The 15,308-nt window shown below is 38.6% G+C and overlaps 1 protein-coding gene across 1 annotated transcript in view; it reads left to right on the top strand.

The window, feature by feature from the left end:
* Positions 1 to 15,308, top strand: part of LOC119732140 (protein kinase C iota type-like) — a 48,860-nt gene that overhangs the window by 1,966 nt on the left and 31,586 nt on the right. Inside the window, exon 2 of the mRNA XM_038205539.1 lies at positions 8,535 to 8,636. Within this exon, the coding sequence (XP_038061467.1) occupies positions 8,572 to 8,636 (65 nt within the window). The 5' untranslated portion in view covers positions 8,535 to 8,571. The remainder of the gene's footprint in view (positions 1 to 8,534; positions 8,637 to 15,308) is intronic.

The following is a 15,308-nucleotide window of genomic DNA, read 5'->3' on the forward strand; positions in this document are numbered from 1 at the left end:
GGCTACAGGTGCTAGCGCATGGACAGTCGTCAGCAATGTAGACATGAAACAGTTAATCATTCGTCCTTTCTACATGTCATGTGATCGTGACCCCTGTGTACGCATACGTGTGATTTACGGTACATAATATATGAGTGATTTCAAACATGGCGGGCAGGCAGTGTTGTGCACCATGAAACTTAGTCCGAAAATTTGGGACTCTCAATACTGTGTATGAGAGTCCCAAAACTTAAGGTATTGAAAACATGCAAAACAAGAAAATAGACTGGCACCTACCGGTAAAACAACCAGTCCAACACACAGCGTCAGTACTGCATCAATCAACCATGCCAAAACTGTTTAAGAAAAATGGGGCATGAAGTGGGAACTAGTCTCATTTTACTACACATTTGTCCATAGTCAAGCCACCAGACTATTGACACTGAATGAAGAGGTCAGTCTTTTCAAATAGTTGGACCATGGTTGGACATGTACCAGTCTAGTATTTAGCCCCATTTTGAAATCACTTGATTTCCCTCTCATGTGCAAAATATTGAAGAAAAGTCTCCTTTAAAAATTGAATTAAGTCTGCAAACTTGGTTGGTGAAATACTGAGGACATTTCCTTTGCCCCAGTGGAGTTTTTGGAGAAATTTGCTGGCTAAACTGTGAGTAAAGTGGGCCTGGTTTAGTTTTGCACGTTTCAGAGCACTCCAGAGCCCTGTCTGCATGAAACTGTGCAAATTCCATCGATTTAATTTTGAGTACCATTGAAGCCAGTGGGTGCTTTAAAAGCTATTGTTTTTCAAGTCTTTGCTGTGATTTTGGCAACTTTTTGAGCTGGATGTTCGTGAAAATTCACAACACTGCTAAACCATTGCTAGAGGGCTCAAATCCAGAGAAAATCGTGCTGCATTGTGGGAAAAAGTCAACATCGCAACGCGACCCAGAACGGAAGTTGCCGCCATAGACTCCGTTTTATAGCGATCATACGTCAAACAGCGCATTTGAGTAGGACCTACATGTATAGGTTTACATGTATTTTCGACAATGATTTCCACGTTTCATAAGTTCATCTACTGGCATCGATGTCACTCGCTCAATGTCCGCCATCTTCAAGCCATCTTCAGAGCCATACACACGTACCGGTACATTATTTTCAAAAAGTTACTGAAAAAGTTTTGTTTTTTCATCGGAATCATTCGGCCTAATATTCCGCATACAGGTTCACTCACCCAAGCACTCACTTTTTCGTCACAAAAATCACAACTCTTGCTTTTCCCCTTCTGGTGAAATTTGCCTGTTGATTTTTGATTGCACAAAACGGCCATTATTGCAATAGGGCAGCTGTGGGACGAAAATAAAGAGGCACATTTCACCAATTGAATGTTTGAAATGGACTGTTTGCTTACAATTAAAGGCTTTTGTTATTTACCAAGATGATTACAACAGTTCTCATAAGATACTGATATATATATATCCAAATTTCCAAAATATTTTGACATTCACTTGTACTGGTAGTTGTACATGTATATATTTTAAAAAGTTTTCACAAAGTATTTTGACCACCCATTAAGTTCTAAACTCTCTCAGACTTTGCTCAGTTAAAATGTCCATTTTGAAAACCATCCTGAGATGTTTGTACTGCTAATTTTTATTTTTAAAAAATCACAATTTCAACAAATACATCACTTTGATGTACATACACTCTGAATTATTTTCTGTTTATATTGTATTACATGTTGCCGCTGAAATCGTTGTTGAGTATAGAAAATAATTGTATCGGGGTGATTTCTAACTTTTCGTGGGAAAAAAAACAAACTTAAATTAAAGACATGAAGAATTTTCTGAGTGATATTTTTGGGCTGTGCATCAAAATCTTTTCCAGATTATTGGATCAGGTACCTGTAACCAAATTTATCAGTTACTTAGACCCCGTTCCCACTTGATCCACCAATTGGGGGATCTGATCCACCTTTTGCCAAATTGCCGGATCAGATCCCCCAATTGGTGGATCAGATCCGGCAATTGTGTGTAGTGGGAACGCTAACCGTTATAAGGTGGATCAGGATCAGATCCACCTTTTCTGATCCACCTCTGGACCAGGATACAGATCCCCCAATTGGTGGATCAGATCCGGCAATTGCCGGATCACGATCAGATGGGAACGCAAAAGGTGGATCTGATCCGGCAATTTGACCTGTTAACATCCGCCCGGTGCACGAGTGGCGCGAAAATGTTGCGGTCTCATGAACGAAGAAACACGTTTTCAGGCGTGTAGCTCATGTGAACATTTCCAGCGTATACAACATGCACAATAAACAACCGCTGAACTACGGGCTAGCACCGCGCATGCAAAAGCGCACGTGGTATCCTAAAACTACACTAGGTCTTATTTTTGTTGCGTGTTCGTCCATTACTAAACCTTTTTTCATTCGTGAAATTTTACTTATTTTTCCATCCATAAATGACTCTGAGTCCGCACTCACCAAAAGACTTCACTTTGGCACAGAATCATGGAAAAGCTTACGAGTATGCGATGAGAATAGTGCCGATAACGCGGTACGTACTGAGGTGACAAATCTGAAGTATTGATTATAGAAAATTGGAAATGATGTCGTAGTACATCATGTGACCGTTTCTAACCAATGAGAAGCTTCAGAACCAGGGAATCCCTTATCGATGCATTGGTTTCTGCCGTGATGTCACACAATGAGCGGCTCTGATCTGTTGGATTTCACCTGTTAATTTATGCACGCACGGATCCTCTACGGATCCGTGATTTATGTTGGTGAATTCGCGTAATTTTTGTCGGTGAATTCTGATAGTGCTGTTTGAAAACTGACCCATCCTGGTCTAGCATGCAACCATGCAACAATGGCACTCCCACAGAGCGCGCGTAATTCCGAGCTCAGTGACCTTTCGGACCCGGCATTTCCGTACGAAAAGGTGGATCAAGCACAAGTGGGAACGCGTCTTGCGGTTTCGTTGCGGTAAGATAACGATCACACCAAAATGCAGGATCTTGATCCACCTTTTACCAATTCAAGTGGGAACGCGGTGTTAGTGACTTCTGAGACAATGAAAATGAAAGATTTTGAATGTCATTTGTGGGAATTTTTCACAGTGAAAACCAGGCTACATTTATGACGCTCACGAAAGTTGCAGTTTACACTGTAAAGCCGTAAAGCTCGCTGTGCAAACTTGTACTGTATTGATGCACCGATGTGGTAGTATTATTGTGCTGAACAGCAACTTCCAAGAAAACTGTGGTGTTTTTTTTTAATCAGGTATGCAGTTTCCATACTACCTGTTAGCTATGCACACCCCTAGTATATAGTTGGGCAATTCTTTGGTAACGGAATTACGGAATTTTGTCACTTTGTCAAGGATTATTCTTTCCCAAGAAAATATGTTCAATGCTAGGCAACTAATCTAAACATGGAAAGGGAGCCAAGACCCAGTAGAATTGATAAACCGCTAAAAAAAAAAAAATCCCACAAGATTTCCCTTTAAGGGGCGGAGCTTAATATCGGTAACGGAATTACGGACAGAGGACAAGCATATTTGAGTTCTCGCATAAATTAATAAAACTCTCTGAAGTTTGGAAATTTTAAAATTGGACACTACCTGTTATTTGTAGAGTTCAGGGGTGTTGTTAACTACAATGCAGAACAAAGTTGAAAAAATAATCACTCTTTTCATAATTTGCATTTTAATCACGGTAACGGAATTACGCCTGGGCGGTAACGGAATTACGCCATAGGTTTACATGTAATAGGTAAATGCAATACATTAACATTGAATTCAACATAAACTCATCACAATACAAATTTTAGAAGTTTATAAAATGCCACAAGGGGAAAGCTAAGTGAAAATTAGCAGATCAAAATGTAAATGTAGGCCTAAACATGTCTGGGCTTCATTTTTTAGGTCAAAGGTCAAGGTCAAATGAAAGCAGTCTGGTGATGGCTGCATTGCCTGTTAGCAATGTATATTTTTTTTTACTGAAAATCAAATTTTACTATGAACATTTGTATTATCGTATTTCACTAGTTTATCGTGGAAAATACAATAAAACTGCACTGGTTGGCATCTCTGAGCAAGGGAAGATGTAGAAGTACAAGTAGGCCTACAGTCTGGTACTCAACTTTCATATACTTGTTGTCGAATATATTTTCTGTGGGTACCAGACAATGGCTTTGGCAACACATATTTAAAGGGAATGTACATCATTGGCTTTTGCTGTAATTTTCAGAAGTGAACTATTTGAGGGGTTAGTATAATAGATCAAATATTGTTACACTGACATGTTTGAAGTTTTGTGTTCGAAAATGTTGGACAAATCAAGAAAAACAAAACTGTTGAAGTAGTCTGGTTCCTTGACTCCACTAAAGGTAAAATTGGTCAATTTATAAATGCCTGAAAATTGGAGGGTAAGGGAACCAGACAAGCTGGCCTGCACCCGTTCATGAACATGTAACAAATACCCGGTAGCAAACAAAATTTGGACTGGAAAGAGTGTAAAGTTGGAGCAGTAGTTGAAAAATAGTTAGGTTTTTCCAACGGTGGTCGGCCGACCACCGTTGGAAATGTATACAAAAATATCATTTTCTTGAAAATTACTTCATACCAGGTGCCATAATTTTACAGGATGCTTAAAAGACTGCCATTTACCAACATCCTAGAAAGGTATTTCGTAAAAACTTGGTAGTTTTATTTTCTGATGTTTGCAAATGTTGTATATTCCCTTTAAGCATCCAAACAACTATTAGCATTTTTTAAATAGTAAAAAAGAAAAAGTAAAAGTAAAAAATATCAATGGAACACCTGATTATTTTTAATTGTATAATAGCAAATTAAAGAGGAAAATGATTGAACAAGTAATTTAGTATTTAAAGTTATTGTCCAAGGTTACATGCAAATCTCCTATTTAATATGTCATACGTGTACATAATCTGGAGGAAATGTGCATACTTTGTGCATGCGTAATTCCGTTACCGTAATTCCGTTACCGTTTCGTAATTCCGTTACCACTTGGAAAAATGCCAAGAAATTACTATTTTAAAGTTTTTATTTTTCATTTATGTTTGTAGTAGGGTCTTTTCTCAACATACATGATTTGAAGAAAAAAAACAAGAAAATTTGTGAAATAAGTAACTTTTGCCATTTTTTCGGTAACGGAATTACGTGCTAATTTTGACATTTTTAAATGAAGGCCTACACTATATATAAATATATATATTTATATTTTAAAAAATTTTTAATGACCCTGAGTAATGTTAGTAACTTGTAACATCATAAAATAAATCAAATCTTTTCCCTATAATTCAGAAAGTAATACATACACAAAATTTTATTTTTTTACCAAACCTGAACGTTTTTAACCATAAATTGCAAAAATCACTGTTTTTACCAGAAATATGTATTTTTTTTCAATTTCGTTTTTTGAACTGAATTCCCCATTTAATTGAGGTCTGGAAAAAGTACAAAAAAGGTTTAATATGTAAATATTTATTTTTGACATTTTTTGCTCTCCCATGGAGAATTGCCCAGTTATGAAATTATTGCCTGTCATATCCGGTACTTGACTTTCACCCATGCTACATACTTGTACAGTACATGTATGAAAGCGCAAAACCACCAACGTTTTTTTAATATATTTTTTATTCTCTGAACCTGAACTTTTCAATGGCAGACACTACCCTATTGTGTATACATGTAATACTAGCATTTACCTGTGAGTCATCATTACATGCCTGTTAGGAATTTCTATTGTGTATTTCCCTGTCTAGTCTGTGTGTAGGCTGGTCAGGACAAAGTCCACTAATAACAGTGGCTGTTCCCATGCTGTGTTCTATTATGTGAAATAAGCTGAGCTGTGTGTACACTAAGTAACCTGACCTTCCTGGATTTGTTTAGGCCAAATTGCCGACCACAAACTTTTTATTGGCAAGTTTGGCAGAAAAATCAGAATAAAGTCTATTTTGAGATAAATAATCTACCCTTTACTAGTTTGTAACTAGTTCATTAAACAAAACAATTAAACTGGTTAATTAAAGAGATAACTGTTAAAGAAACCCTACACAAGTAGTAAACGACCGACTGACAAACTTTAAAAAAAAAATAAAAATACATTATTTTTTCAACCGACCTGACAGTGGGTAATTTGTAGGGTGTTACTTTAAACACACATTTTTTTTTCTCTCGGCCTTATTATTACAGTAGAGTGACGAGTTATGAAGTGGATGTCTATGGGGGATTAGGTTGGCATAGCAGTAGTTTCCTCGCCTTCCACCGCTGTGGCCCGGGTTCGATTCCCACCTGGGCCAATGTGGATTGGGTTTTCAGTCCCTGCCAGATTTCATGGGTTTTCCCTAGGATATCATTCTGGGGTTTTCCTCCCACTTCCGAAACTGTACTTTCCTTCTACATCTTCTACCAAGGGACCCCACTGGAAACAAGTTGAGAGACCTTCGTGGGCTATCCCGGCCAATTCGGGCGATTGACAATGCACAGTGCATTGTGGGGGATGGTCGACAAATTCGCAGCGCGGGACATTTGGAATTGTTTGTTTTCCGGTCAGTAGTTTCGTAAGTGCATGATTCAAGTATATGTTTGCCCTTTTCTTTTCTTACAACATATCATGTTTTTTTGTAAGGCAGCCAAACGCTATGCCCCAATCTATAACAGATTAGCTCAAGTTGTCTGATGACACTCATTCAAATGGGCCGTGTTTTGTCGACCGTAAAATTGAAAAATGGACTCTCCATGGCAAACTCTTGGTGGCGCAATGCATTGTGAATCACCCGAATTGCTGAATAATTACCTACATACACGTATGTCTACTATTGCTATTGGCTCTGTGCGCAAGTGCCCCCTCAATGGTTACACTACAGCATGGAGGTAGAATTTTACAGAGAGTTGGGAGAGACACCGGGAGTGACATTCGAACGCTTTGACGACAACGTTTGATGCTCTCACTAAGACGTTATATGGCTTTGTCCACATTCAGAATATTACCAGTCGTGCGTACTTCGCATCAGATCCGTGCGCAGTACGCACACTTGGTGTGTTCCGTCCACTGAACTCTTGACAGTGTTCGAAAAGCGCCATGTATGATCTTCTGTTCCAGTCCACTGTCTGAAAAAAATATCAAACCTTTGTGATTCTTGTCAAGAGAGGGCGCTGTTCTAGTTTACTGGTCTCAAGTTACAAACTAAGTCAAGGTTGCTATGCAAGGTAATACTAATAGAATGTCTCCTTCTGGCAACGTATTAAAGGGAATAAACAACATTTGCAAACATCAAAAAAAAAAGTACCAAATTATTATGAAATTCCTTACTGCACTGTTAGTGAATGACAGTCTATAAAAGCATCCTGTAAAATCATGGCACCTGGTGTGCTGACATTTTCAAGAAAAATGGTATTTTTGTGTATCAATTTCCAATGATGATCGGCCAACCAGCGTTGGAAAAAAACAGGGTTTTTTTTTCCAAATACTGCCCCCATTTACCATATTTAGTTAGTCTGAATTTTGTTTGCACTCGATTACACTATGACTATGAGTATGAACGGGTACAAGCCAGCTAGACTGGTTCCCTGACCTTACAATTCCCCGACATCTATAAATTGCTCCGTTTCAACCAGACTACATGAACATGATTGTTTTTGTTGGTTTTTCCAGCATCTACATGTACGAGCACAAAACTTCAAACAAGTCAGTGTGACAATATTTGCTTTATACATGTATTTTTAAAAATACTAACCCCAAATCCATCCATTTCTGAAAATAACAGCAAAAGCAAAAGTTGTAAATATATTCCCTTTAAGTTAAAGTGCAGTTGACATGTGAGCACTGCCAGACTTAACTTAGCAGTTGGAAAGGTTTTCCAGATCATTAAACTTTGGATATGCAGACCTGTCCAGATCTTCATGAAATGGTGTGCATGCTTACTGTATGTTTACATGTACAGGTAGTTGAAAGTGCATGCATGTCACCTTGCTCGGCCCGTATCCATCAATTATTAAGTGGTATGTGTGAGCAGGTATGCGCATAGTCTACCTTTAAATGTATACTGTTAACTTTAATGGAATGTACATACATTACATGGACAAATATTTGTGCATGAATGTGGGTACTTATCATCATGCTGTACCCTCGCGTTCATCGTTCTTGTGCATGTACATACTGTGTATTTGTTTAAACATGGATGCATGTCGCATCTTTAGTACTGTTCAGCTCTTCATCATCATGTACCGGTAGTTCTTATTCTTAACACGCTAAGAATGTTTCGCCCGGTAGCCCTACTAAAGGCATTTTGGAATGTCTAGAAGTTGACTTTTGCGTGCGCTTTGCGTTGAGTGATCATTTGCTGGATCTCAGTGGGTTGTCGGACAGTTATGCAGCTGTGAATTTCTGTATGTTACATTCGCGTCGATCAACATCCATGAAGGGAAGGATGTCGAGTACATGGGTCATCATTTGCTTCGTTGTGAGTTTTGACATTTGGAAAATGGAATGAACATTTTCAAACTTTGAATACTGTTTTGCAGATCACTTGTGCTGTGAGATTGGAGTAGTCAGAGCCCTATGCCGGGAATGAACATGGGAGAGGAGGAGGTACCCCAGATACCAGTCAAGGCTGCCTACAATGGGTGAGTCTTTGTTAAGTTGCTAGAGTTTACACACATACATGTACATTGTGCGTACCGGTTAAACTACTGATCACAATGTGCCTCTTCAAATATATGTTCAACAGAAGGGTAGAGAAGATACAATTTGAAAGCTGATTTTTTTTTTGTATTTTTGTTGTTGTTGTAGAGCTGTGCATTTTAAATTGATTAAATATTCTATTATTCCAACTTGGACTTGATCAAATTTTCAAATATTCGAAATGTCCTGATCGAGTTTAACGTTCACCAACGAAAACTGGCCGCCAATCGTGATATTGACGAACAAAACCATGCAACCTAAGCAATTAAATTATCATCATTAACATTTTTTCATCATCTTGATACTGCTCACATTTTTCAAATATTTCAATCAAAATTTCTATTCGGATATTTGGTTGATGATGGAACATTCAGATATTTGGTATTATATTCAGCACAGCCCAATATATTGGCCTTGATCTCAAAGGTTTGCAAATAGGGCTCATCCTTGCTATGGGCTCCGCACACAAGTACCCCTTCAACGTCCAGAAAAGGAGAGTAGGGGGAGACCTAGACTGGTTCCCGGTCCATCCTTTGCATATTTCGAATGATCCAAAGTTATTGGGGGCGGGGATTAGTCTGGGAGACCATCGCAAGTTACATTCGAACGTATTCGCGCGCCGATGCTATGGCTTAGCTTTGTGCACATTGAGGATAAATAAGTCGTGCGTACCGGTACTTGGCGCGCAAACCAGTACAGTACACACACGCGGTGTCCCATCCAAGGGGCTCTCAAAAGTGGTAAAAATGCGCCCTCATTTGTTGGCGCACGGAGCCCATAACCTTGTGCTAGTGTACTTTATACGGTCACATGTGACTACATGTACATTGGCAGTGTTCGTTCATTTACAGTAGAAATGGTTTTTATTTTGGTCAAATACAAGATTTCCATTTTGAGATGCTGTATAGCAGCATGCTTGTATCGCAGATTGGCAGTATCAATCCATGATAAACTGGTTTTATCCTCTTCTCCATTTTGTGAACAAATGACCATAACCGTAATCTGACTACCAGACCACAGTGCCTTTCACATTCATACTACCCAAAATCTTCCTTCTTGCTAGCACAAATCCAACACGGCTTCTACATTGGTAAAATCTAACCCTGGTCTGGGCGGGGTCCACCCGATAGTCCGAAGGTTTCGATAGTCCGAAGGTATTGATCCCAAGGTTTGATACATGTAGTCTGAACGCACACATTTCCCATTACAAGGGGTAAATAAGGTTTGTTAATCCTAACATTTGATGCGACAGTCCGAAGGTTCGTTAGTCCGAAGGTTCGATAATCCGAAGGTTCATTTATCCGAAGGTTCGGTAGTCCAAATTGACAATTATGTTCAATGCTGTCAATTCGGACTATCAAACCTTATTGTCGATTCGGACTCATGAGCCTTCGGATTATTTAACCTTATTCTATTTTCGGACTAATGGACTATCGGACTATCGAACCTTCAGACTATCGAACCTTCGGACTATTGAACCTTCGGGCTAACGACCATTCGGACTAAGGAACCTTCGGACTATCAAACTTTCAGACAATCGGGCTGTAACCGTCTGGGCTAGGGTTGAGAGTCTGTACCCAAGTAGAAAATCCACTTATGTTGGACCCATTTTGATAGGGACATGGTTGGTTGAGACGACATTGTTTAAAAAGCCTTACATGTAGGCATTACCCTTCCAAATACCTCACCACCAACAATGAAGCTGAGCTGTAGCAGTCAGTAGCTGAAGAGTAAAAGTGAGCCAACCTGTCACGGAGTATAATGCAGTCAATCAATGGTGCAAGCTGATTGGACGGTTCATGGATGATGACTTCACAACTGCATCGTGATTGGCTGCCAAGCCAATCCTGATGTAACCAGAAGCAATGAAGCTGACTTGTAGGCATCGGCAATTGGAAGAGTGAAAATATGAGCTAACCTGCTAGGGGGTACATGTATAATGCAGCCAATCAATGGGGCAAGCTGATTGGACGGTTTGTGGATGATGACTTTAGGACTGCATCGTGATTGGCTGCCAAGCCAATCCTGATGTAACCACAAACAATGAAGCTGACTTGTAGGCATCGGCAACTGAAGCAGGAAAACGTGAGCTATCTTGCCAGTAATGCCTCCAATCAATGGTGCAAGCGGATTGGATGGTTTGTGGATGCTGACTTCAGAACTAAGCCAATCCTGATGTCTGAGCAAAAGGCCAGTTGACGTACCGGTAGTTCGGAGCTGCTGTGTCAGATGAGTTTTGGTCACCCATAATCCTTTGGAGTTTCAGTCACAAGTGCTTCGCTAGTGGGACTAGCCATCGCCCAGCAATCTTGGTGGGTGCAAGCCCAGCTATAGTGATTGTGTTTGGGTATAGAAACCAGACAGGATGCCATAGGCAAATCAGATCAGATCAGCTACCAAACATTGACAGCGAAACTTGCCCGGCGTTGAGATGCGTTCAGCTTTTGCAAATTTGCTGTGTAAAACTTGACATGACATTACAAAATCATGATTGTGTATTCACTTTAATGCTGAGTATGCAGAAGAGCAATAAATTTTACAAACTATCGCCAAAAAAACTAAAGCAACTAAATAAAGGAAACGATAAGTGGGTAATTGCCAAATCTTACATTGAATATCATCTTAAAGGTACGGGACAAATTCATTCAACAACTGCCAAAATTAAGTGTCTTTTATTGTTTACTAACTTTGTTTCAAAAGTTGGGTTCACAGAAAGCCTATAGTTTCCTACATTTATGGAGAAACTTTTGAGATATCCAGTTGATTACATACATGTACATGTACATGTACATCTGATGGAGTTACCATTTTTTGGCCTTGCCTATGATCTCCAGCAGTGAATACAGCCATCAGATTATGCGCCAAAGCTGTCAACATCAGACTGGCGCTTAATAATGCACACAAAGTGAGTGACAATTCACATAGAGGAATCAGGTCCGACAAGAGCGGAATTTTTGAGGACCGACATTTGGTGACCCAAAATTTCTTCACGGGAATACAAAAACAGCAAATTATCAGGGTACATAAAATGTACGTAGTTGTCAATGTGTTCCTTTTAAAGTTGATAAACTTTCTTCCATCACTTAGCTCTCATTCTGTATCAGTACTGACAGGACTGATTAATTAATGTCCTCATAAATGGCGGCACTTGATCTAACTCTGCATCTTGTCATTGTGGTTTCAAAAGAAAAGTTTCTTTTTTCTAGTCTCCTAACTTACGAAATGACAGCTTCTGATACATGTAATGTGACTCATCTGAGAAATTTTGTCCAACTATTGTCCACATCTGACCAGATTTTGCAGAAGAATTAGATTGTTAACTTACATTCAAAAGTCTGGGTCACTGGAAATCCACTAATGTTTTACATTTTAAATACAGAAAAAAACTTGTTCGTTTATATTTGACGCGACAGGGGTTATTGGCCTTGTCTATATTCAAGCAGCGAAGTTTTAGCCAGACTGTCAACAAAAGTCTGGCGCTGCATGAGATGTTTTCAACTCACTTTGAAATTCACTGTGAACTATCAGGTCTCACACCAGCCTCAGAATTCTTAGCATACATGCATTTGAAACATGTTTAAAAGAAACATGGAATAAAGGCTAGCACTCCAATGGCTCAATTTTTTAGGGTTAATCTTCCCAACTACAGGGTGAGTTAAATAAAGCGGAACCCAAACCCCAAAAATTATATTTCATATTCCAAAAATTTGTACCACCAAAAATAATAATGACTTGATAGCCAATTTCATAAGCTACTTTTAGATGAAAAAAATTACTGAAATTGCTCAATCCGTTCAAAGAATATCACCATCTAAACACAATGACCCTAAAACCTATTTCATCCAAAAATGCGATTTCAAGAATCATCGTCACAATTGTCTTCAAACATCACCAGCGATAAAACCTCAGTTTAAAAGTTAAAAATATTTTCAACAAAGTCCCTTTGAAGGCCCGTCTTTTCAAAAAAGTGGATTTAATAAATCATATTGTTTGCCTAACCAGGATTGTTAATAAAGATATTGTGTACTACAGTTGTTGACAGTTGTTGAAACAAGTATTCTGTGTCATTTTCTTTGTTGTTCCAAACAGTACGAATACACAATAAATTGCTTTTTCTTTTGTGGGCGAAACAAGTTTTAGGGTCATTGCGTTTAAATGGTGATATTCTGTGAACGGATTGAGCAATTTTAGTATTTTTTCATCTAAAAGTAGCTAATGAAATTGGCTTTCCAGTCATTATTATGTTTGGTGCTACTAATTTTTTTGAATATGAAATGTAATTTTTGGTGTTTGGGTTCCGCTTTTGTTGACTCACCCTGTATTTGTGGTAAACATTTCAAGCCTTTTGGGGCACTTTCTCTTAAAAGTATTTCTGTAGCACATTGGACAGCTGTGTTTGATGCAACCTGACAAACTGACTCTCACTTCCAGCATTCTTTTGAATCAATTCTGCTTCCATACAGGAGTCACAATTCCATTAGGATTTGAAACCCATTCTATCCATCACAAATAGCAGTGAAGAAAGACTTCCATAATTTAATTAATGAACAATAGTAACTGAATCACTACATGTACCGGTACAAAAGTATGTATAGTGTCACTAAAAATGTTTTTATCTAGTAGAGATGTTAATTTTCCACAAGGTACATTTACACGTTTGTCAAGGGACATAACATTTGTTTAGAACTGTCTGGAATCTATCCTCAGGAGTCTCAAAGTGTTACTTCTGGGAATCAATTCCCCAAAACATGTAATTATGATTCCGATTCCAACTTTGGAATTATTATTATCTAGAATCATGCCCAGCAGGGGCAATTTTATCATTATGAACGTTTTATTTAGAGCCTACTGACCAATTTGGTACAACAAAATATAAATACTTGCAGTTAAAGCAAATTTAGTACAACTCTAGCTGAGGCCTTATTACAATGTATACAACATCCCTGAACTTCCTTCAAAATCACTTTGCCAAAGTGGAGGAATTTGGAGGATTGAGGTTACATTTCAAAAGTGCCTTACTGATTTCGTAGGATGCACTTTGTCAAGGTCTTGGGCGGGACCTTGTGTTGTTTTTGCTGAGCCATGCATAAAACAGGCTTTGATTATGCTTGAAATCCTCCGTACTGCTCCAGGATGTCACTGGCCAAGCCTCAACATATTGACAGTCACTGCCACAGGATTTTGCAGGATTCAGGCAGTGGTCAGCCCTCCACCGACCATATTCAAGAAATATGGAGGAAGTTGCAGGATTGAGGCTCTGCTATTTTTCCATGAAGCCAATTGGAAGATTTTGCAGGATTGAGGCTACATCCTAGCAAAAAGAGTTAGGGGTAATGTACTGTTAATGAGTTAATGAGATACATGTAGGCCTAAATGTATACTAAACGACATTTACGAAAGGTTTGGACTTTCAGTACGCAACGATAAAAGGCTGTGAAATTTCTTGCAAGAATTTACTGAAATCACTATTATTGTGGTAGATACAGCTTCACTACTGTAAAAGCATCAATGACATTTTACAAAAAGGTACATTGATGTTATTGAAACATCATGTTTTTGTTGTTATGGACATTACACATTACAGACGTGACGTGTAAAATCAACTTCACACAGGTGATTAAGCATACTGAAATACTGTATTCAAAGTTCTGTTCTTTCACAATAATACTTGCATTTCGCATGTTAAACAAGATGCCAAAAAAACTACCTAAAATCCACAATATTAGCCCCAAAACCAGATTGTTGTTTTATTTTTTTAGGGGGGGGGGGTTGGACATAAAAATACATTTTATCACCTTCAATCTCACTGACACACCACAGCACTCTCATAAAAGGCTTTGTTGTCCCCTTTAATTTGAGACTACGTTCGAGGTTGTGATGCTTGTAGTTCTGAATGTTTCATAAATTTTCCTCTTCTCAGCAATCTCCACATTCTCATAGACTTGCCCAAAACAGAAGCCCTGCCAGGTGTAATAATGTATGCACTTGCTGCCTTCTTTATTGGTCTATTGATCCCTACTCTAAGTTTCCCCGGATTTGTTAGAGTCGTTAATGGCGCGTGCCAGTAAGCTGCAATCAATAGGGTCAATTAACAAGCTGGGATCAATAACCATGATGGTCCCAACATCTGGACACTAAACACCTTAATCTGTCAGCAGGTATTATGACTCTGAAAGAAAGTATGAAGATGCATGTGTGGGGGCTATGCTTGAAGAGAGGTTTTCTCTGTCAATTTTGCTCAATAATGTTATTAAAGATGCTTTAAAGGGAATTTACATCATTGGCTTTTGCTGTAATTTTCAGAAATGAAGTGTTTGAGGGGTTAGTATAAAAGATCAAATACTATTACACTTACATGTTTGAAGTTTTGTGTTCGAAAATGCTGGAAAAACCAAGAGAAACAAAAGTGTTCAAGTAGTCTGGTTCCTTGACTCCACTAAAGATAAAATAGATCAATTTATAGATGCCGGAAAATTGTAAGGTAAGGGAACCAGTTTAGCTGGCCTGCACCCGTTCATGAACATGTAACCAATAGCAAACAAAATTTTAACTGAAAAAAATGATAAATTTGGAGCAGTAGTTGAAAAATAGTTAGGTTTTCCAACGGTGGTCAG

Source organism: Patiria miniata, unplaced genomic scaffold (assembly GCF_015706575.1).
Source record: "Patiria miniata isolate m_02_andy unplaced genomic scaffold, ASM1570657v1 HiC_scaffold_24, whole genome shotgun sequence".
Classification (NCBI taxonomy): domain Eukaryota; kingdom Metazoa; phylum Echinodermata; class Asteroidea; order Valvatida; family Asterinidae; genus Patiria; species Patiria miniata.